The sequence below is a fragment of the Haliaeetus leucocephalus genome, unplaced genomic scaffold (assembly GCF_000737465.1).
Source record: "Haliaeetus leucocephalus isolate CR32 unplaced genomic scaffold, Haliaeetus_leucocephalus-4.0 Scaffold141, whole genome shotgun sequence".
Taxonomy (NCBI): Eukaryota; Metazoa; Chordata; class Aves; order Accipitriformes; family Accipitridae; genus Haliaeetus; species Haliaeetus leucocephalus.
In genome coordinates, this window is record NW_010972577.1 from 276,195 (window position 1) to 300,499 (window position 24,305).

At 34.6% G+C, this 24,305-nt stretch overlaps 1 protein-coding gene across 1 annotated transcript in view; it reads right to left on the reverse strand.

The window, feature by feature from the left end:
* The window catches only part of LOC104827832 (CUB and sushi domain-containing protein 1), a gene marked incomplete at its 3' end in the record, with an annotated part of 962,107 nt that overhangs the window by 276,188 nt on the left and 661,614 nt on the right, over window positions 1-24,305 (reverse strand). Inside the window, exons 14-18 of the mRNA XM_010561097.1 lie at window positions 18,703-18,885; window positions 16,562-16,888; window positions 14,887-15,081; window positions 10,542-10,680; window positions 3,450-3,637 (exon numbers count right to left, since the gene is read on the reverse strand). Coding sequence (XP_010559399.1) covers window positions 3,450-3,637; window positions 10,542-10,680; window positions 14,887-15,081; window positions 16,562-16,888; window positions 18,703-18,885 — 1,032 coding nt within the window. The remainder of the gene's footprint in view (window positions 1-3,449; window positions 3,638-10,541; window positions 10,681-14,886; window positions 15,082-16,561; window positions 16,889-18,702; window positions 18,886-24,305) is intronic.

Below are 24,305 nucleotides of genomic sequence, written 5' to 3' on the forward strand. Positions count from 1 at the left end.
GATTGCACAATCTACTTCACAGAATGAGGAGCTGCAAAAAAAACCCCAAACCACGTTAACTAGGGAAGTTGAGAGAACAGGGAAGATCTAAGTGAGGCGTGAAGCATGCTGGTCAAAAGAATATAAATTAATTATTCATGATAAAATTGAATATTTTATCAGTAGTTTTACTTAAAGAATATTATAGGCACTTATATTCATTTTTTTGCTTAGGTGCATAAGAGTTAACCTGTACTGTCTTGCATTAGCTATGTTAAAAGTGTCATCAAAAAGCTGAGTTACAGACATTTAAGGTGGGAAATTAACAAATTACCTTCACATCTGAAGTAACTTTAAGGGGTCACATTTTTATTAAAGCTGTATTACAGGCATATTTCAGCTTAATAGAATATTACTGCCATTTCAGTAGCAACTCTGTATAGCTTATACTGAGCTTTTTATTTTAAGCAATATTAAGAACCTTCTGCTTCACAGTTCAGTGATTTAATTTATCATCAAAGTTATGACTATAATTGGAAGATTTTTAGGACACTTCCAAATAAGACAGTTATTTGAATTTCCAAAGAAAATATTCAGAAACTTTTCTTAAAACTTACAGTTGACTGCCTTTTCTTCTACAAGTGTAAGAAATGTGAAACAAATAGAAGTTTGGTTGTGATATCTTTAACATTAGCAACTTCTATAGTTCAGCCTGCAAGGGCAATCAAAATATAATTTTGGTCTCCCCTGTTCCTGGCAAACTACTGAGCACCTCCATTGGGTCTTTCCACCTGGTTTTGTTCTTTGAAAACACTGACTTCATCTGCTTAGTACTGCCATGTTACTGGTTATTGTAACTACCCTCCCTCTGGCACGTGCATGTTTGTCAATACAGAGCTGAGGCTCAAGGAAGGACGTATGTCTGATACCCACTACAGAAATGCTTCAGGAGCTCCCAATGCTGACTGGTATGAGAAGAGCATACTCTAGAGCATACTAGAGAGAGGCTGCAACAAATTCCAGTTGCATTACACGAACACATACAACACAATGCAACATGGAGAAAATTTTTGTTTTGTGACAAACCTAGTGTGAGAAGAAACCAATATGAGCACTGAGGCTGTGATTGACTTAAGGAGCCTTGTGAAGCAAATGCACTGACATAGGTATGAAGTGTTTAGCAAGCTTTCTCTGTACAACTTATGCTGTGAATATGGACATAGCCATTCCAGTTGGTGATAGGTAAAAAGTCTCTGTTTATATTGCGTTTTTTTTTCTACAATGTGCACATTCAGGGCAAGATACCATTTCAGTTTAAGATGCTTCCACTGATGTGTCTATAGGCTTGTTTGGTCTTTAAGCTCCTTTCATAGTCAAAAGAGGTCTGATTAACCCAGTCGGGGCAAACTAGGGAACAACTTACTCAGCAAAGTTACAAGGAGAGAAATTTTATTGTCTCAATATACATTCCTAGTGCCATTCTATCATAACCAGGATGTCTCCATGGAACTGGTAGACATGGCAAAGGACTTGTGCAAGATCCAAATCTCTAGTGCAGCACTTGGCACCCAGGTGGAATAGTACCTAAAATAACTCTAACTTTCCATGCTTAGGCAATCAAATACAGCCCCTGGATTCTACTTCAGAGTTTACTGAATTGCTCCCTGGACTCGGCTGATTCCATTGACCAGATCTCCACTGCCCAAAATGTAAGCTTCAGGCTCTAGACACTTCTATGTTGACACTTAAATTTAAATGTTTAATCTGCCAGCTGTATGTCATTCATGATGACATAAAAGCTTAAGAGAAACAGCAGTCACTATCTGTAACTAAGAAAGGATATTAAGCTTTTTGTTAATATCTCTTGAAATTCAATTGTCAGATAACTATTTAATAGGAAATATAATTCACAAAAAAACCCCAATCTCACTCCTTAAACTGAGAACTTACTTTTTTAAAAATTTCATTTCATCTTCTTATTCATTTCTAATAAAAAATAATACTAGTACCCCTTTTAAATGCTAATGTTTAAATGTTAATTCTACTGAAAGAGAAAGATGCTTTATTCAGGGACTCAATCTGCTCAGAAGAGCCTGTGAGGCAAAATTTTTAGCTTTTGTTATGCCTTTAAAAATTGGAAGTATATTAGCTTTTTATAGAAAAGGCTTTTTTAAATTATTATTCTATGCATGGGAACCATACGTAAAAGAAGATGAAGATCATTTACTAGCCTTCTGTTTTCTTTACTTGTTAAAGATCTTATTCCATTTCAAGATTTAAACTGCACTAATCAAATCTAATTCTGACATTTTATCAGGCTACCTTGAGACATAAAAAACTAGTGTCATGTGAGATATTAAATTTTTCAACAAAGGTAAAAAGCAAATATACGGATATTGTTCTAAATAATTTCAGAATTAGACCCTCCTCTTTAGGAATGTGTAGGGCAGATACCTTATTACTAACTGTTTTAATTTTTAACAGAAGACATCTACCTGACAGGGGGCTTAAAATAAAACAGAAAATTATAAATGTTTAAGGACTGTCTTACAAAACATAACAGCAACATTTATATCCAATACAATCACGGAAAATCAGCATCTGCAGGTAACTCATGCAGAAACCTACCTACTGTTCCTTGTATTTACATAATTTAGCGGCCTTGCAGCTTTATTATTATCTGCTATTATCTGCTCAGCCATTACCACCATATCTGAGCCAAAGCTAAAACAAGCTATGAGGAATTTCAAAGTTTTGATGTAGCTATGAAATGTAAGTTTGGCACTCGTTCCAGATTCAATGTGATAGCAAATCTACTGCAATCAGATTAGTTTCCAGATAAGAACAATTGATAAAAACAATGTTATTTGTTTAGCACAACCTCACTAAACACATAAGCTCTCTTTATTCAGTACTTAAGTGGTGCCTATACTATCATATAAAGATCAGTGTGGCTTCAGTCCATTTAATATATGTCATTTTATGTATCTAATTTAAAAGAACATGCTATTATAATGACCCTGTAGTTCACAGGGAGATATTATTATGCATTTATTTGCATTTTGGAATCATCATGGATAAGGCCCAATTCTGCTTGGTACTGCAAAAGTGTATTAAAGCCAAAAAAAGAGAAAAAGTTAGAGAGAAGGTGGGGGGGGGAAACCAAACAAGCCAAAAAAGAACAATATATCTTTACCCATAAGGGCAAGATTCTAAAATTACTTTCCATTTAGTTAAAAACCTAAGTCCATAAGTATTCTGAGTAACATGCAGGAACTCATGAAGAAAAAACTTCCAAAATGAATTCGTAGTTTCAGAATTATCTGTCAGTACATCACAGAATAAACATAATTTGTTCTTATACAAATATAATTACTGAAGTTCATTTTTTCACATTTGTTTGCTCCTTTTCAAATTGAAAGTTATTTTCAAAATTAAATAAAAATCTATTGGAGAAACATGAGACTCACTCTCATAGTGAATTAGGAAACCAACGCTGGAGCGACTGTTGTCTGTAGTGAACAGCAGATACATGTAATTTCCAGTACTGATAAGGAACTGGGGTGCTTGTGTTCCATGGTATTCTCCAATTAATGGTGACGAGTTAGCTGGCCCATCTCTGACTTCCAAAGTATCATAATTAACTTCAGTCTGAAATCTGAAAAGGAACATGCAAGTCAGCTGGTAGGTAGAGAAATGGTGTTATTTTCTTTAACTGTTAGAAAGGCAACCCATGTGTAACTGATCAAGAATATCATTCATATAAAAATTTGCCTATCTACGGATCCATTGGTGTATTACTGAGGATAACAACTAAGGAAAGTTTTAGCCATGTTTTTCCTTGCTTTGTTGTGTCTGGTATCATATAAAATTCATAAGGGGTGTAATATACTTCAGATCAACCATATGAGTGTGCGTCAGAAAGACATTTAGTAGGGAATCTGGGTACAAAAATGCCAATTGTCTCAAACAAAACTGCATTATGAAGATCCAAGAAATTTCTTGCCCTCAGGCTAAATAATAGTTGGGCATCCTAGGAACATCTTCAATAATATTTCATTATTTCATCTCAATAATTTCATTATTTGATATTTGCTATTTGGCAAAAGCTGTTTTACATATTCAACTGTTTAATTTTTTTATCCAAAGAATTTTTTCAAACGTAGTTTGCTACTTTATTTTTAAATAATTTTGTTCTATGAAGTAAAGCAGTACAAAAATACTAAACTTAAATCAAGCCCTCATTTTGAAATTTGTTACACTTATAATAAGCAGAATTCCTTAGTTTATCTTGATGTGTCAAAAAAACAGATAATATAGACAAGAATGGAAAAAGAGAAGGAGGCTAATGAGATAGCTGATTTACAAGAACAAATAACTTCAAAATCAAGAGCAGAGTCAATGCCTGTGTCAATCACTAAACCACATCACATTTCTCCAGTTCATAAAGGATGTCTATGTGTGCAGTCATCCACTACTAGCTGTTCTTAAATCAAACAGCTCAAATCTGCTCTTTCTGTAGATGAAACTTTGACTGGCATTTTTCACATCAGATGCTTTTCAAGACAGTTTGTGGTTATATCAGATCCTGTTGCAAACTGCAGCATCTAAACTATGCACACATCAATTTTCCTGTCAACAAAGTTTGTGCTATTACATAGATATCTATACTGGCCCAAATGTATTTGCCTGCAAACCCAATATTCTTATTTTCATAAGATGTTAATCTTTCAGAAATGCATATGTTCTGAGATTTTCTTTTCTTTTCCCACAGGGCTTATTACTTCGACTGCTGAGAGCAACAAACTGTGTCCTTATACAACACAACACTTTTTTCAAAGTGAATGCCCTTGAGCTGTCTTGCCAATATGGGACACATGTTTAGTGGGTCTGGAGATAAGAAACTGTGTTCTTGTAATTGAAGAAAACTGCAAATTATTAAACATTGAGAAAAAGGGAAATATAAGGGACATTCCTGCAAAGTGTAAATAAACTTTGTTAGTCATGATGACAGAATGAACAAGTTCCCCAGCCAGGCCATTATATTTTACAGTCCAGTTAGCATTGGTCATGTAAAATCATCTTCACAGACACATCAGTAACAGTAAGTTCACATTTAGCAAGTATTTAATAGTCTCTATAGTTCTTCACTCATGATTCCCTGAAAACAAAAGCACATTCAGAAATCGGAAAGTATTTGTTTGCTTAACTATCAGAGCTAATGACTGCCTGGACACTGCCTTAGGCCCTTCATGTCGTTCCTTGTTCTTCACACAGAAAACTCTGGATTTATGGTGCTTTCAACCAAACTACCTACTCTACTTGGATATGTTGGGTAAAATCCATGATTGCTTTCACTGCTATCTATCCAGTCTGACAGTGGAATACAGGGCTTGCAGGCTTGCTAATACATTAAGCATTTTCAGGACCAGTTTCTGGCAGTGAAGCCAGCTAGCATGGAATGGCCTATATCCATACTATTAAATACATCCTTTAGCCTCTCCAACAGGGAGATATTATTCAAATTTCCTATTATGAATGGTTGCTTGCCCACACTAACTCCTGGCCATGCTTGATAATTATTTGGGAGAATGCTAGTTGGCAAGCTCAAGAAGTATGTTAGGGACTATTTCAACACTTTCACTGCACAAATACATGAGTTCTTGTGTCTGGGAAGGTTCTCTGATTCTGTTTAATTTATCAAAATAGACAGTCACAGAGGGCATCACTAAAGTACTTGACAGTTTTTTGGTACTTTTCCATAATTTCAGAGATTATACATTGATTTACCCCACAGCAGAATGAGGAAAACTGACAGATACGGCTAGGCTGGTTTAAATACTGTATTTGTACTCATAATGAATGGACTCAAGATAAATAATTCAATAGTCCAATTATTTTAACAGTCATGTTTGTGAGGGAAACTAATTAGGAGTAAAGTGCTCTCAGCCAGCAATTGCAGTTTTCTTAGCAGGGCAGAATGACAACAGTGGGTTGCAAACCCTTGCTGGAGACAGAAAACTTAAAATAACTCTTACAGGAATTGCTACCTATTACAACAATCTTTATTCCCAGTAGGTTCTTGCTCATCTCAAACTTAGAAATTTGTTTCTAGTTCACTTGTCTGTTTTCAAGAGTTTGAGGGGTGGGGGGTGTTTTTTGGGTTGGTTTGTTGGTTTGTTTTGGTTTTTTTTGCAATCTTTGCACTGTCACTGAAATTATAAATCAAGATAATTTATTACTGGAAGTTATTCATCCTTACTGAAAGTACTTAATTAGGAGTTACTTTTTGGTTTGTTATTTTATTTTAATGTTTATTAGCATACTTATGTTAGTAAAAGGTAGGACATTCTCCAAATGTTCACAAAGAATTTTAAAAAGACTTCAGTAATGCTATGTTATTCTGTTCTTCATACATAGTTAGGTAGGTTTCGAATAAGTAGGTTTGTTTTATATACTATTCAATGAATTTTCATCAACATTTTAAGTACCAAAAATCTTCCAGTCAGCAGTTATCCTTCTAGTCCCTTTCCTTATGGCCTGAATCAATTAGGTTTTACTTTTTTGTTACCCTTCCAGGCATTAGTCATGATCTGAAATGCAAAATGTTTCAATGTAAAATGTTCATAGGGTTATTCAGTCATTTGCTGCTATTTCTGGAAAGTTTCTAAGTAGTCTGGTAAGGCACATTTGTCTACCAACATTAAAGCTTCATTAGCTCAAAAGTGAGATAATTTACTTTATGAATATCACATTCGTGCAAAGTTTCATTCTGGCAGCTGTATCTGTGATGGCAAGTCATATAGCAAAGTATAAAAGGGTTCTATTTTCCCCAAACTAGACAAAATACTTGACAAAATATTGTACTTGTCAATGAATTGACAAATCAATTAATTGATCTTTTTGATTTATTTGATAGTGATTTTGCTTACTGATTTGTAATTTGTTAATGTTATATCAGACAGCAGAGTTAGTTTCCTGTAAGTAATAAAAAGGTTTTCCATCCAATTTTTAAATGGGTAGCAAAGCCTTCATGTTAACAAAAGAAAATAACTTTATTGTAAAAGGGAGATTATTACACTATCATTAACTTCCCAAAGTATAACACTTATAATGAAATTTATAATGTAGTGTAGTAAAGCTATACAATTTTCTAAACCTGCCAGGAAAGCTCCATAAACCTCCAAAAAAAGCAAGGAAAGGTTTCGTCTCTGTCTACCAAAATCAGCATGCTTAATGGTAATACTGTTTTGTAATTTAAACATTTAGGGAAGGGACACAGAATCCTTCTTTTAATAATGCTGATATAAAGCTGGAGTAGGTTAATTTACTGTCTGCTGTACTTTAAAACTTATAAAAGATCAGAATTGTCAATTTTGTATCAGGGTAAAGGCCAAGTTCTTGTTTAATTTCATTGCAGTTCAATTTGTACACAAAGCTGTAGAATTCTGTTAATGGAATGTGTGTGTGCATCTGTCTAAAATTCAGTAAATTTAGTTCTTAAATGGGACCATATGTCACAGGAGCCCATGTTTCCCATTAATTTCCTCAGAAATATAGTGGTCATACTGTTAAGGTCATAATCAGTCATCCAAATATCTGCAACTTTAGGCAATGCATTTCCTTTTATAAAATGCTCCATCTTACAACTAATTTGGCTGTTTGCTTTCACTGTATTTGGGAAGACATCCCTAAAACTCAGGCTTCTGGTGATTAATTTTTTTTAAAAAGCTGGCACATAAATATAAGCTTATAATTAATATGTTAAGTTTTTAATGAAAAAAAATCTGAAACTTAAAATTCTGGAACTTACTGCTGAATCCAATAAAAGCAAACAACCTTTTGTTGTTTTCAGAAGTAACATGATAATTTTATGAAAACTGTTTATACAGTTCCCAGTCTTCTCTGACCTTAATGTATTTATAATAAGAAAACAAAACAGGATTGGAAAAAGGATATGGTAAACTAAATATACAACCTATTTTAATCTTCTCCCTGCATTACATTCCATGCCTCTAACCATGTTCACAAAAATCTTCTATGCATGTGTTAGTTTTCATTCATATTTCTTGACAAAGGGTGATCAGAACTTTAGCAGCTCAGTGGCCAGTGTAAGTTCAAGATGCATCATTTTATATATCAAGATGGAATTCTTTTTCTTATATGATTCACTTTGCATTTACTTAATCTACCTGCAATTTTGTTGCCCAGGCATCCAGTCTTGTAAGAATTTTCAGCAATTCTTCAGTCATCACTTGTTTTTAATATCCTGAATAACTTAATATTATTAGACTTTTTTTCTCCTTTTTAACATCATTTTTGAACATGCTGAACAGTTTTGAACATAACACAGATCTCTGTAGAACACCAAAAATTCCAACTGTGAGACTTTTATCGTCTGTTAATCAAGTTTTTATTCAGGCAATGCCCATCCTTGTATTAAAATGATGCTTAGCTTTTTAATAGCCCTTTGCAGGGTGAGGTGCAAGATACAAAACTTGCATTTTGAAAATCCAGGTAAACTATATCCAACATATTTCTATGCCTCCTGACACCATCAAAGAATTCCAACAGGTTTCTGAAATAGGATTTCTTTTACAAAAGCCATATCAACACTTCCTCAGTATATCATATTTATCCGTGCTTCCACTAGTGCTACACTTTACTATAGTTTTTGTAGTGGGCATCCAGTATGCAGTTCCTTAGATCTCCATGAAAGACTTACAAAACACACAGTTCCTGAAGTGCACAGGTATCAAGACAGTTTTAAAAGAACAGTTACAGTTACACGCAACTTTCAATTCTTCAGCCACCTCATCTTTGTACTCATTCAGGACTCCTGGGTGAATGTTCTGTCTAGTTCTGGTGACTTGCTGTTCACTTTGTCTGTATATGCCACCATCCCTCAATGGCACCGCAGTCTGAGACAGATACTCCAATGAGTTCCCCAAAATGAAGAATGTTGTGAATGTTAAGTTTACATGAGTGCAAGAGGAAAACAAACAAATCAATGGAAGTGATACATACAGAAACCCACTAAGCACATTTAAAAAAAAAAACGACCTTTCAGTTCAGGAATGTCCTGAGTTGCAAACTGGAGAAGTACTTAGTGGAAATACCAGATACACTTATTTGGTCGTCACACTCTTCCCTAGGATTCTGCATTTTTGTCCCTCTGAGGAATACAATATGGAACAAGATGGATCTTTGATTTGACCCAGTAACAGTCACTTTTACATTCTTCTCCCCTTCTCTCCATTAATTTTCATGTCTTTTTATTTCTGCTCTTAGAAATAGAAGGCTGAATGATACTGAAAAATTTTCCACATCACTGTTGACTCCATGCAAAGGTGAAACTAGACACAGATTATTGCCTCTCCTTGGGTAACAGTGGAATACAGGAAGGCCAGTACAATAGAAGCCACTGCAGCCTAGCTCCAGGTGCTGTCTTTTGTACTGTCCTTTGCCTCTTTTTGTCAAATGGAGTATTTAGTGTGATAGAGTATCTAGATCAAACACCTAAACAAATGGGTATTTTTTACTTATTTTACAAAGATGCTTGAAGGGTCAAGATTTTTAAAATGTCTTTTCTTTTTTTAAGCACTTTCTAGTGCAGTATAGAGTGGGACAATCACCTCCCTTGTCCAGCTAGCTATGCTGTTCTTGATGCACCCCAGGACACGGCTGGCCCTTTTGGCTGCCAGGGCACACTGTTGACTCATATTCAACTTGCCGTCAACCCAAACCCTCAGATCTCTTTCTGTGAGGCTGCTCTCCAACCTCTCATACCCCAATTTGTATATATAACCAGGATTACCCCATTCCCCTTAGACATTCTGGCACTTGCTTTCGTTAAATTTCATACGTTTGGTGACTGTCCAGCTCTCTAGTCTAACCAGATCTCTCTGTAAGGGCTCTCTACCTTTGATGGAGTCCACAGCTCCTCCTAGTTTAGTATCATTGGCAAACTTACTTAATGTACATTCGATTCTTGCATCCAGATCATTTATAAAACAATAAGGAACACTGGCCCTAAAATTGAGCCCTGGGGAACCCCACTGGTGACCAGCTGCCAGCCTGATGTAACCCCATTTACTATAACTCTTTGAGCCCAACCTATCAGCCAATTGCTCACTCAACACATTATGGACTTGTCAAGCTATGTAATGTATGTTGCATCAGAAAAAAAGATGTATCAAATGCACAATACTCAGAACTTTTTTCACAAATATTTTTTTTCCCTAGGAAGATTATGCTTTCTTATAGTAAGACCTGGTCATCATCAGGGACAATATATAGTTGTACCTGAATAGAAAAGTTGTCAAAAGTCCAAAGGATATCCCTATTTATGAGCTAGGAGGTGGACATTTAAGGCAAATTGTTTAAAACATAAATAAAGATAATGTAAACAGTTTTAAACGTTAATTTGCCGCTTAAGGAATAATATTGTGAGTGTTGCAATTTTTTTTTCTCATTTGGGTTCTTGAAGAATATTTTTCTTCAATGTTAAAACAAATATTTGTACTCATACATTACTTGTTGTTTGACTTTATTATTCTTACCTGTCAAAAGTGATCTTAATGGAATGTCCTGGTCTTGCTTCAATCACCCATTCACAATTAAGTGAGTCCTTATAATATCCTGGCCACCCTGGTGGTAAGATAACACCACTTGATGCTGTCAAATGTCCACCACATGGTGCTGAAAGAAAAAAACACGTATACTTTTATCATACACAGTATTTCTAATATAGTATTACACATTCAAAGAACTTACAAAAATGCAATTAAAAAGCATAGGACAATAAGTTTAATACACAATACAACTAAATTTTCTACATTGTGTTATGAGCACTTTGTTTTCTTCAGAATCGTAAGTCCTGAAATATATCTTACCATAGCTTATTACTCTATACATATCTTAATACACAGAGCATGGCACTTCCTTCTGTTGAAAAGCACATTATCTCATTAAAACTTAATGTGTCATCATTTTTTAGATCAAGTATGATTCCACATTTATGTGAAAATATCAAATAAATTGTTCCAAGTAATTTATAGTTAATTATTTTTATTGTACTATGCAATCTAATACCTCTTTGAGTAATCATTCAGCTCAGTGGAACTGATTATTGTAAATATTCCATTGAATCATAGAACGATTGAAGCTGGAAGGGACCTCTGGAAATCATCTAGTCCATCCCCTGCTCAGTACAGCAGATTGCACAGGACCATGTCCAGTCAGGATGATGCCCTCCCTCCAAAGGCAGACACTCCACAGATTCTCTGGGCAATCTGTTCCAGTGTTTGTTCATTCTCACAGTGAAAGTTTTTTCTCATGTTTAAACAGAATTTCTTGTATTTCAGTTTGTGATCATTGCCTTTTGTCCTGTCACTGGACACCACTGAGAAATGTCTGGCTCCATCTTCTTCACACTATCCCATCAGGTATTTATAGACATTGACAAGATCCCTCCTGAACCCTGAGCCTTTTCTTCTCCAGTCTAGACAATCCCAATTCTCTCAACCTCTTCTTGAATGACAGATGCTCCAAGTCCTTAATCATCTTTGCGAGCCTCCGCTGGACTCACTGTAGTATGTCCACACCTCACTTGTACTGGGGATCCCGGGACTGCGCACAACACTCCTGATGTAGCCTCACCAATGAGAGAGGGAAAGGACCTGTCATGTCCTCTCAGCCCAATTCTCCCGCCTCTCTGTCAAGGTGCCTCTGAACAGCAGTACAAGCATATGGTGTATCAGCCACTCCTCCCAGTCTTACATCATCTGCAGTCTTGCTCAGAGTGCACTCTGTCCCAGCATTCTGAATGTCCCAGCATTACTGAAGATTTTAAACAGTATTAGACCCCGTATTGACCCCTGGGGTACACCACTACGGACTAGTCTCCAGTTGGACTTCCTGCCATTGACCACAACCCTATGAGCCCAACAGTTCAGTCAGTTTTCAGTCCACCTCCCTGTTCACTTCTGCAGCCCATACTTCATCAGTTTGCCTATAAGAATCTTACATGTTACAGTGTCAAACACCTTACTAAAACTGAGATAAAAAACATCAATTACTCTCCCCTCATCCATCAGGGCAGTCATCTCATCACAGAATGCTATCAGGTTGGTCAGGCATGATTTCCCCATCATAAATCTATGCTGACTGCTCACAGGCACCATCTTGTTCTTCATAGTTTGGAAATGGTTTCCAGAAATATTGCTGCATCACTTTTCCTAGCAATTGAGGTGAGACCTGTAGTTCCTCGGATGCTCCTTCTTTCCTTTCTTGAAGATAGCTGTTTGCATTCTTCCAGTCCTCAGGAAACTCCCTCGGTTAAATGACCGTCCCAGGATGATTGAGAGTGGCCTTGTGATGTCACTGGCTGGCTTCCTCAGCGTTCTTGGGTGCATACCATCAGGCTCATTCCTGTATGTTCTCTAACTTGATCCTCCACCATAAAAGGGGACCAAGGGTTGCAACAGGGCTATGAAAGTAACGGCTAGACAGGGAGCATTTTTCAGAGCAGGATCAGAAGACTTTGGTGCAGGATTAAACGATAGCAGAAATGACTGAACTAATTTTGGGAAACGTGAGTCCCTTAAAAAATTCAGCTGTCATAGCACAGGGCTTTGGAATGCTATATTTTAACAAAGGCTACGGAGCAGTCTTAAACAGGAACATTTTCAAGGTCAGGTAAATTTATCTTAGTATCATTTGTATTACCCTCAAGTAGTCAGTTGTATCATTATCAGCAAATTCCATATTGCAGTACAGGAAATCTTGTCACTTTTCCTCTGTTTCTCTAAGTAGTGACAAGCAAACCTATTATACCATATGGAAATGAATAGTAACATGAACTTGTGAGTACCAAATTAATATTCCTAATTTTGATTCAATGTTTTTAACAACAAAAACATTGAACTCAGAGAGGTTATTTGATTTCATTCATGACTTGTGCTTGTCTCTGGGAAGTTTTTTCCAGATTTAAGAAAGTGGGGGGAAAAAAGCAACCCACAAAACACAAAACATACACACTGAATTGTCTCTGGGGCAAAATGATTGGCCAGAAAAATGGCACTTACATTACAAGTGTATAGTTAATGAAGAATGGAATTTATTCCATGGTAGTTTTTTAAATTAAATTTTTTCATATTAAAAACAAGAACAACCAGAAGACTGTTGATCCTCACCTGATTGTAACACATCACTTACTTCACATATTTCAGGTGGTGCTTATAGAGATTGTTAAGTATACAAAGACACTGAGCAGAGCAAGAACAACAAAACCCAGCAATTGTTCAGAAATCTCAGACAACAAGAAGCAAATTATCTCTAAACTAACTAGCAAGGATACTTAGTCCATACTGTAATCCAAACCCAGAAACTCCTTCAATTACCAACTAGAAAGAGAATCCACATCAGAAAGGAACACATCCTGAATGTAACTTAAAAGAACATTTCCTTCTATACCAAAACAAACAATAGGCAAAATCTTAAAAAAAGTCTCATAGTTTAATCCTTTCCTCATTAAAAACTAGGTAAACATTCTGCAAGATTCAAAGAAAGGATAACTGAGGGGTACTTATCTATTTTCTTAAAGAGTAATTTCTGTATTTTTTTTCTCTATCATTTTTTTCTAAAAGTGCTCATCTTGGGTCCTTTATTTATGTGTTTGTGGAAATAAAATTACACAAAGATTACACTGAATACTTTAACAATTGTGTATAGAGTTTCAAAATGAGAAAACATCTTTTGATGAAGAACCTTGCCCTACTCCCTGCTTTGGAGTGGGCTGGTTTTGCTCTAGGCAAAATAACCTGCTCCACTTCATAACTCATTACATGCCTTAATCAGGATAAGAAATCCTGCTAGTACAACATCTACGTTCACATACACTACTTCTATCAGGCTGCTAAAATGTTTTTTCCAGTATCTCTAAATTTTCTTAGGAACACATAGTCATCTGAGAACTGAGTTGTCAAATTGCCCAAATAACAAAAAACATGGAAGTGATATGATCCAGATCCTTAAGTTACTGCAATGACACTGGAAGTAATGGAGGTGTGAGATTTACACCAATTAGAAGGTTTGGATTAGTTTCTTCAAAAAAGTATCATTTAATTGAGTGACTGTATATCTATTGTTTACTAAAAGACATACAATTTTTTGAAAGTTACTTTTAAAAGACACACTCTAGTCATTTATTAAATAAAAATAAATAAATAATATTCATATGTCTTGCCTTAGGACCCATCACTGTCAAGCACCAAGGAGTCAGTCTACTTTTTCTTTTTTTTTCACACTGTATTTCATACTAAAGAGAGATTTAATCTTAAGTATAGCTCATCTTACTCTGTTTATTCACCTAGGCAAAAACAAGCAAACAAATTTGGAAATTTTGGGGAATATAATGAATATTAAACATAGCTCTGATTTTCACTATATTTCTCAGGAAAAAATGTACTGCACATTAATATGTTATGTACAGAAATCCAGGTATACTGTTGTTCTGAGAAAAGCAAAGGTGCAAATTTTTTAAAAATACATTTAAATAGAAACTTTACTTCACTTTTCTATGTTGTAGATAATTATGTTCTTCAGTATACTACAGCCAAAACTGTTATAACAGCTATAACTCACAACTGAGTAATGATGGTGACAATCAGAACTTGAAAAGAATAGCAACCAGTTTTTTAGAATGCTAATTTATTCCAAGAATATAAAAGCAAGCTATCTTGTGTCTATTATTGCTCTCTCATTTGACTGGAAGAGTGTTAAAATAAGACAAATTAATAACTTCAGCTAAAGCAGTCTTATTTATGTGCAAATTGTAAAAGTAAGCTAAATTTAAATAGTCTCATTATTCAAACTGTAGGTGCAAAGTAAAAATTATGCCCTTACCTTCACAACGTGGGACAGTAGAGCTCCATACTACATTTCCATCTTGCATAATACATGTTATGGATTCAGAGCCTTGGGTCTTCACAAAGCCATCATCACAGTGGAAGGAAACAGAACTTCCCAGAAGGAATCTGTCTCCAAAACGCCTCCCATTTATAGGAATGCCTGGATCATGGCACTCATTCTGACCAAAAGCTGATAAAAACATAGTAATAGTAATAACAATGATAATAATATTAGTAATAATAAAACCAACAAACACTCCTCTAAACTTTTTTTTGTTGTTTTGGTGTTGGTTTTTTTTTAGGGGGGAATAACTTTTCAGTTGTAATATAATAACTCACAATATATAATACAATATAATTGAAAGTATAGAAAACTCCTCAATAAAAAGTCAGCTTTAAATCCAATGACATTCACACAGATGCAACATAGTTCAAATTTGGAAGCTTCTTAGTTAGGTGTGGCTTAGATACACAAGACCACATTGTTCTTAGATTTCCCTCTGGACAAAATCCAGCTGTTTCCAACACCTTGGCCCTGAACAAACACTGTTAATTGATTATCTTAATTGACACAAGATAGGAACAAGCGCAAGATGTGACAAAGACAACTTTATTGTCAATTAACTTCTTCTATAAATTTAGAAGATAATTTCTTCAAAAAAAAAAAATCTCTGTAGAAGTAATGTCTTTGACTAATAAAACTTCTAGGAGAGTTAGCAGTCCATAGCAAATGTAATAATGTTTTCTGCATGACGATGATGTTACTAGAGTTTTCAATTGAGAATACTGTTGACTAATATCCTTTCATATCAACAAAACAACAGATGGCTATCTGTAGCCAGATATTTTTTAGCCTGATTTCCCAAACGGGAAAGACTTATGCTTTCAGTAGCTCTCTATATGTATGTGACTGCTAGGTCCACATTTAACAACTTTTGAACTTGTTGACCAGTTGCAACTAAATTTTGTACATTTGAGAATTTCATTCTCAGATACTATGTTCTTAAAATTCTTAAAGAAACTGTAGCCAGAGAGAAAAACTATTCTTAAATCAGTCCACTCTATAGAAAAGACTTCTGCATGAGATCAGCTATGTTCTTAGACACTAGAAAAAACACAGAGGGTAACTATTATGGGTATCCCACACTCTATATTGATAGGGGTCTGTATTCTTAGATACCACACCATCTAACTGGAAGATAAAATACAAAAGCAAAGCAGGTTCCCAGAACTATTTATTTGCAATGATATTCTAGTTGCTTTTTATACTTCTGTGCTTTTCAGATGAGCATCTCCATACTTGGGATCTAAGCTTGACATCTTTCTGAACTTACTCCTGGTTCCATTGAGAAGTATATTAAGTTACTTGCACTGGATGCTTTGATCTGGATGATCTGGGCTTTAGTTAAGTGCTCTGCATTTATGCAGTGTCAGCCAAAAAGGCCCTTAAATAATGAAGGGAAATCTTCAGCACTATCATAATTAAAATAAATAAATTATAAAGATTCAGATAAGCTGGTGAATATCAGGAAGACAGCTGAAAGCAGTGCAATTATACAAGCATTACAATTTACTTCTGTATTATAAATAAAAACATGTTCTATTTTTCATTATTATAAAAGATAGCTTGATTTTAAGACTAGGCATAAAATAAAAGCAGAGGTTCTTACTTGTGTAAGTGATATTAAATCCTCTTCCAGTGGTAGAGTGATCTGACTGAAATTCAAGTCTTACTATGTGCCCACTGCTAGCCAACTGAGAAGGGACCTCATTGCCAGAAAATGTGCCAAGAGGTGGTAGATCTGAAATCCCATCATCTTTTACTGTAAGGTAGTCAAATTGAGGTTCTACATCAAAGTCGTTGAAAATCAGATGGATTCTGCTTCCTGGCTCTGAGATAATTAACCAAACACAGTTCATATTGTTCCCATACTCCTCAGGATAATTTGGAGAAAGAATAATTCCAGACGGTGTGGTGAAGTTGAAGAAACACGAGACTAAAGAAAACAATAATAGATTCTCAAAATAGTATCCACAAACATTATTAATGCTTGTCTTTCTATTCTTTATTCTTGTGGAAAAGGATGCTTTTGAAACCTGGATGTCAAAACTACTACACATGCAATGTGCAAATGTTTAAGACTGTCGAACATTTCTCCAATGTAATGTGTCAGCCTTGCATGTTTTTATTGCCCCAAGTGAGGCTAAGTGACTGCACCAGGGCCTGCAAGAGATTACTGGAAGCGTGTAGAGAATGCCAAAGAAAACAGAAGTAATGCCTGATGTGTCAGAATTTGGAAAAATTGGCAGGTTTGTTCTGAAATGAAAATGCAACCTCCAAATTTAAATGTGATTTTTTTTCTAAAAGGAATATGCATGTAAATGTATTTAGCAATCCAAAAAATCAAGCACAAGGGCCAGTTTGGTCTGTAATACACAGAGTTCATGTCGATGTAAATAACATTAGAAATTTAGATGTGCCTCAACCAAGAACTCTCAAGAGTATATAGTACAAACTTATTTTACCCCTACTTTCTTTTCAATAGCACAGGGCAACTAAACAAAAATGATTCATGCCTCTCCTCCTTTTTCACTCCTTTGGGCCAGTTTTCTTTAAGACAATTCCTAACTGATTTCAGAATCATGAGCTTGTGGCCAGTACTTTAGTGAGAAATACAATACATTCAGTAAGAGGAAAGCTCACTGCATATTAATTAACACAAAGGATAACCACTACTCAGCCCTTCAAACATGTCAAACTGAACTCAATATTTGTAAATAGATATTCTAAGTTTAGGTTCCATTATCTTTCATAGGGCATGTGCACATCAAACAGTGGAGCACAGTAAAATATTCCACATTATTACTAACAGAAACTAATATATCACCCAATGCAATACAACACCATGAAGAAACACAGCTTCTATTTTCAAAGGGAATTGCAGCTGCACTGTCTCCATGCCCAGGCCTTACATGCTTAGACACATTTCAGGTTTGCATGGGCATATAGAGATTACTTCCAGTCCAAAGCAAGCTTACTTAGCTTGGTAAGTCCTGTACCAATACAGCTGCAAAATGCATGTATGCCCAAGTAGAATTGGACACCTCACTAAGGTTGTTTTGAAAATCCAGTACTGAATTATAAGACTCTTTATAGGAAAAGGTAATGTGGTCTGGAGAACTAAAGTACCTAATATAGTTGGGTACTAAAAAGATTTACTCTATTTTACCACAGAAGAAGAAGAAACAAGAAGAGTAAAAAAAAAAAAAACAAAAACCTCTCTATTTAAATCCCTCTACAAGCTTACCTACAAACATATTTTATCTTTTAAAACAAAATTCACAATTAATGATCTTACCTACACTTTTTCCATGTTGGATATCTTTATATTCCTTATATTCATTTTCATGCTTTATTAAGATATCAGAAAAAAACCCCAATCTTTTCTTATGTGGATCTGCAGACTGCTTTGCACTGCCAGAATCAATGTGTATGTGCCACAGAGTACTTCTGAACACTTATATGCTATTAGGAATTGCTCATTTAGAGTCTAATTCAACACACATTTACATTAAGAGTGTTAAATGGTTCAATTAAATGTAAACCGAGGGGAAAGAACATTCTAAAAAGTCCTACGTGATTTTACCCATAAATGAGCTACTATTGAGCCAACTAAAAAAAACCCCATGTGACTGAAAAAGTCTTCAGGGTCTTCTGAAATGTTTTCCTGCTGGCTAGTCACAAATGCTAAGAAAAGCAAGAGGCTAAGGTCAGAAAAATAATATAGAAAAAAAAAATTTAGAATCTTACAAACACAGCTGGGTTTGTTGCCAGACCACTGGTTGTTTTGTTGACATGTAATCGTTCTCTCTCCCACCAGTTCAAAAGCTGCTTGACATTCAAAGGTAAGTGTGTCTCCATGCAGAAAACTGCTGCCAGTCCTTTTTCCATATGATGGAATTCCAGGGTCTCCACAACCTCCCTTCTCAATTTCTGAATATCAAAAAAATCAAACACAATAATAAGGAAAATATATTTGCAAGCAATTTATATGTCAGTGTCAGAAGTGCTTTCAAAATATTTGGCATTGTGCCTTAAACTAATATTTACAGCTGAAAGTGAACTACAGGTAAATGTTGTAAAACCACCTCCAAGATGACTTAAGATCTAAAGTCTTTTCACAAGCTAATAACTTCCATACCTGCATTGCTGAAGATAAAAAAATGCTCACGTTTAACTGCATGGCTGAACTGAATTACAGCATATTTGGGGGTAAAATTATAAAGCCATAGTCTCCATTCTATCCATGGAGATAGCCTATGTGTAGATCCTATTTCCGGTAATGAAGTGCTAGTAATAAAGAATCTATCTTAACTCTCACATCTGCAATTCCATTTATAAGGCTATTAGTAACATGATTAAAAGCATATAAATTACTGATAGCATCAATGAATTTCATTTTAAGCACTAAAATATAATGAAAACAAAACTGAGGAATTATTTCTTAATCTCCTACTTCAAATTAGAGCCACATTCTTCTCAGCTGCATTCAGTTACGTTGAAAAAAGATTAACCTTTTGGATTATACTTTCTAGATATTCTCTAGGACATCTGCTATTGAAATTATTTAATTTGTACATACTGAATGTAAATATACAATATAAGAATATAAAAACTCAAGTCTTATGAAATTTATGAATAACAAGAATATTAGGAAAGGAATTGTAAATATTAATTGCTTGTGATAGAAATGCTGAATCATCTTACAAATTGCTATACACATGGCTGTTCGTCAAAAATGAAGGCTCCATTTCTTTGCCATTACATTTAAAGCAGTTTTATTATTTAATTTCCATTTGAGCAGCAAAACTAACAACAAAGCACTGCTGGTTCTACAAACTGTGTTGCTACATCTGTAGTAAAATTATGCAAATCTCATTTGAATGAAACTAGTAATAAAATGCTTGTTATTTAATTTTTTCCCAATTCAATCCAAGGTATGAAATCTGAAACATTCAAGATAACAAGAAAATTCGATTCACTGAATAGTATTAAATATTAATATAATTTAACACCATTAAAAATGTCTGCTGTCAAATATTGTTAAATCTACTAATGTTAAATCCTGGCAGAAGTGTATATCTTGACACGCTAACTCCAACAGAAATTTTAGGTGCAGGATAGCATTATTATGATATGTGAAGTCAATCCACTACTTTTACACCCTGAAAGCAGTTGTGAACAGATTGTTGACAAACATCTTCAGAATAGTATGTCACGTATTTCACAAAACAACAGGTTATTCATCAGGATAAAAAAGAGGTATAAATGTCTTTCTTGGTAATCTTAAAATCAAGCTTTGAAGAGAAAATTAGGAGTAACTATTCCATCTATGAATTCAAAGCAGTTCCAGAGTCAGTTGTTTTATTTAAATAATTTTTCTTACCAGAAAGCTAGAATTTATCAAATGAATGAAAACATCTGCCAAAAAGTCCAGTACACAAATATAAGAAAACACCAGAAAATAAATATCATAAACAATATTTATAAATAAAGATTCAAAATTATATGTATTTACAAATGCTTTAATGTAGTTTCACCTGCCTGCTCCTACTGAGACATTGATTCCTACTGCCACAGTGGAGCACTGGAAACCTGAGTGTTCCCAGCTATCCACAGCTCCACATCCTACATGAAAATGTGGGGAGCTACAGAAAATCAGAACCCACGTTTTAATTGCATTTTAATAGTTCATTTCCTCCACTGATAGAAGAGCAATATCTAATCCAGCATGTGAGAATAATCATAAACACTCTTTTCCAAAAACCTGTTGTTTCTCAAAGATCAGGGCAATACTGTTTCAGGCAGGAGTGTCAGGAGGCAAACTGTCTGCAAGGTTTTGCAAAGGCATTCCTGAAGATTTATCCCTTAAAAGAAACCAACAAGTGTTTCTTTCCATGGTCTATAGAGAAAGTATCAAAATATCTTTAATTAATGAATTTACTGAAGTAGAAGACAGATCAGGATGCTTTCTAACTCTCAGGAGATACACCAAGCCCTAGGAGAGGGGTATGGATCAGTGAACCAAAACCTTTATCAGAAATTACCATGAATTAAGCTTTCTGGCAGGTTGAAAATTCCTTTTTTATAGGAAACTAGTACAGTATGTCTTTAGTCAACACCGAGCTCTTACTGAGGAAGGCAAGAATGCAGGATAAACCTTGGAGACTAAGCAAATACTTTGTGCTTCTGAGGATGTCTTATTTGCATTTTGACAATAAAAAGGTTGAAAAATTCTATCCAGCTCTAGAAATCTACATCTTCACAAACCTTGAAGTGAAGACTATCTATCCTTAACAGAAAATGTGCTCTAGTCAAAACCAAGTTAGTCAGGTTGACACAAAGCACCCATTAAATTTCAATGGATAGCATTCACTTCTGTCTTCAAGTTTCACATAAATTTCCTGGTATGAAGATTTACTATAACATGCATATCATATCACTCTTATTCATATTACATTACAGGTGTTAATAACACAATTTTAGATCAACTAATATTCGACCAATTAATTTTACAGTGAGACAAAGGTCTGTTGTTTTCACACCACAAAATCAAAAGAACACCCAACTTAGATAGTTTAACAACTTTCCATGCACTTTTTCAGTTCAAGATCTGTCTTTGCTCTTGTATTACAATGAATTAATGCATACATTAGACAATTTCCTTCCAAAATATTTGAAAAAATACCAAAACCCCAAAAAGCTGTGTCTTAGATGACTGAATTTCTCATAGATAAACTGATTGCAGCTCTGTAGTGGTTAAGATGCCAAAACTTCCCTTCCCCATAAAAAGATAAAAACTTTTAAGAGTAATCTCAGTTTTAATGTCCGAATTTTTAAATTTTTTATTGAAGTATTATAAAATATAAATCCATGTAAAAATTCTGCCAGCAGCAGAACACAATATTAAATATTCACTTTCTTAGTGTTCAGGAAATCATGAGGGAGTGACAAAACAAAGCAGATTAAGTCAGATGCAAGACTGTCTGTACATTTTTTTTTAGTCAAGAGCTAGGTTTCCATCACATATATTACTGACAGACCAAAACTTAGGGAAGACAGAGAAGGCCAGATTCAGAGGGTTGTATTTATAAATAAAGAATACTATTTGTTTAAAAGTAGATCTAGAGTAATACAGCCATGTAATGATTCCCAATATTTTTCTGCCTTCTGGGATTTAACACAGCTTTTTATTTCATTGTCTTTTCTGGTACCTGTCCAACTTCCACAGATTTGATCAGAGAACAAATTTTTTAAATGTCTAAATTCAGTTGAGGTGCATTGTGCCTATTACTGCAACACTTGCACCAATTATTCTGCTTCATAAATTGCAAAGAGGCTATATATCTGCTAAAAAGACAACATTCTTCTGACCAAGTCAGCTGGAGCTATGTTGAGAAAAATCCTACGGGACAGAAAAGGTTCTTAAAATGACAAACATGAAAATAAAAGCTGTGCTAACCTATTTAAAGTGTGGCAATAAAACCCCTATTCCTTTAGGATTATTCTGTGTACTCATTCAATGTTGGACTTTTTTTGATCTGAGTCCTTAGAGCTGTGTGAAGTTCATCAAGTTTGCAAATAAGATCTCAAGCTCAAATTTAAACATCAGCTTCCTCTGGTTACCAAAATATTAACATTGATCTTATTCAGTTGTTTCTGGCTTTCATGTACTCTCTTTCAGTAGCCTGGGGAAAGAGACTTTTCATCTTGTTTGTAAACTAGAAATATTTACTCAATTTCAGGGAACAGTCTCTCTTTAACGTTAGAAGAATTACAAGATTAGATTTCTGATGAGAAGATCATATCCCTCCGAATTTAATCAAAGAAATTTCTGATGCTGTGTTTGCTTTCAAAGGAAGAAACATGGCAATTCTAAAATGATATGAAGCATCTAAATAAGTGTTATGACTACTATTTGAAAGGTGTCACATTGCAATTCAAGTCTTTTTGATGAAAAAGCTTTGCATTACTTTGGCCCCAGTATCTGAAATATATAATAAAATACTTCATAGATTATAACATTTGGCAGTCTTGAATGTATTAGTCATGGTAGCAATTTACCTTTTTTTCCCTTGTTACTAGATTACAAATACACAGTTAAAATGAAATTCTTCATGCCACTGTTTTCATTCATACTACCCAATATTCTAGCTTAGATGATTAGTGAATCATCATCAAATCACTAAATCTGTAGCTAGATACAACTTTTACCAGTACATTATTAATAATATCCTCACACTTTAATAATTCAGATGTACAAATACAATTTAAATTAGTGTTTTAAACACATGTGGGTTACACAACAATCCATTGTTTCAAAGAAGAGATACATAAATAAACTTCAGTAGTTCAAGGTCTATCAGAAAGTTGAAGTCAATACCTCCAAAACCTAAAATCATGAATTTGACACCACTTCATAATTATCATCTTAGCTCTAGTCAAGATCATAGGTTAAGGGAAGCTGAGAACTGTCACAGGTATACATTTACAAAAAAAAAGAGATAGTTTGGAAGTTTATTTCCATGTCAGATAGGACCTTTCCAGTTTAACATCTAAACTCTTATATGAAAGGCCACAGAAACTCATGTTTTAAATACAAGCAGACTGATAATTTAGTTTATTTCCTCTTATTCCTCATATCTCCCTGTGTTAACAGTCATAATACCCATCAGAGTGGAATCTGATTTAAAAATACAAATGGAGAAACCTTTGTACAAAGAGAAACCCTTATACAAAGAGAAGGGATAGAGAGATATGCTCAGGACTGCAGAAGAGGACATATGTTGAAGAGTTATATTATATATATGATTCCTGCAAAGGAACACGGTAAAAACTACTGAAAGTGAAAAATATAAATCAAAACTAATAGAAAAAAAAATTCAGATATCACATAACTGGACTGTAAAAGTGGCTATTAAAGCTAAAATGAGTTTGGCCTAAAGCTAAAAACAAGGTGGCCTTACATGATAATTTTATAGATGATCACAGTTTTATCATTATTCCAGTAAATTTCTTCAAAGAAATTTTACAGTACAATTTATTATCAGTCTCCAACTATAAAAAGAGAAGGCTTCCTTCACAGGTCATATAGTTCCCAGCAGCATTTTAAGAGATTCTCACAATTTCTCTGAAATGTTTTGCCCTTGCTGTTATCAAAAAGGCCACAGATCATATCCAGTAGATTAATTTTTGTTGCTTCTACCTTATTGCATTCTGTATCAATATTAAAAAACAAACATGACCTTATAATCAGATAGATGGAAAACCAACATAAGAACTTTTTATAGGAAGTTCATTTAAGCTAACAGTTCACTATCATAGCGTATGGATGGCTTGTTGGTAATAATAAC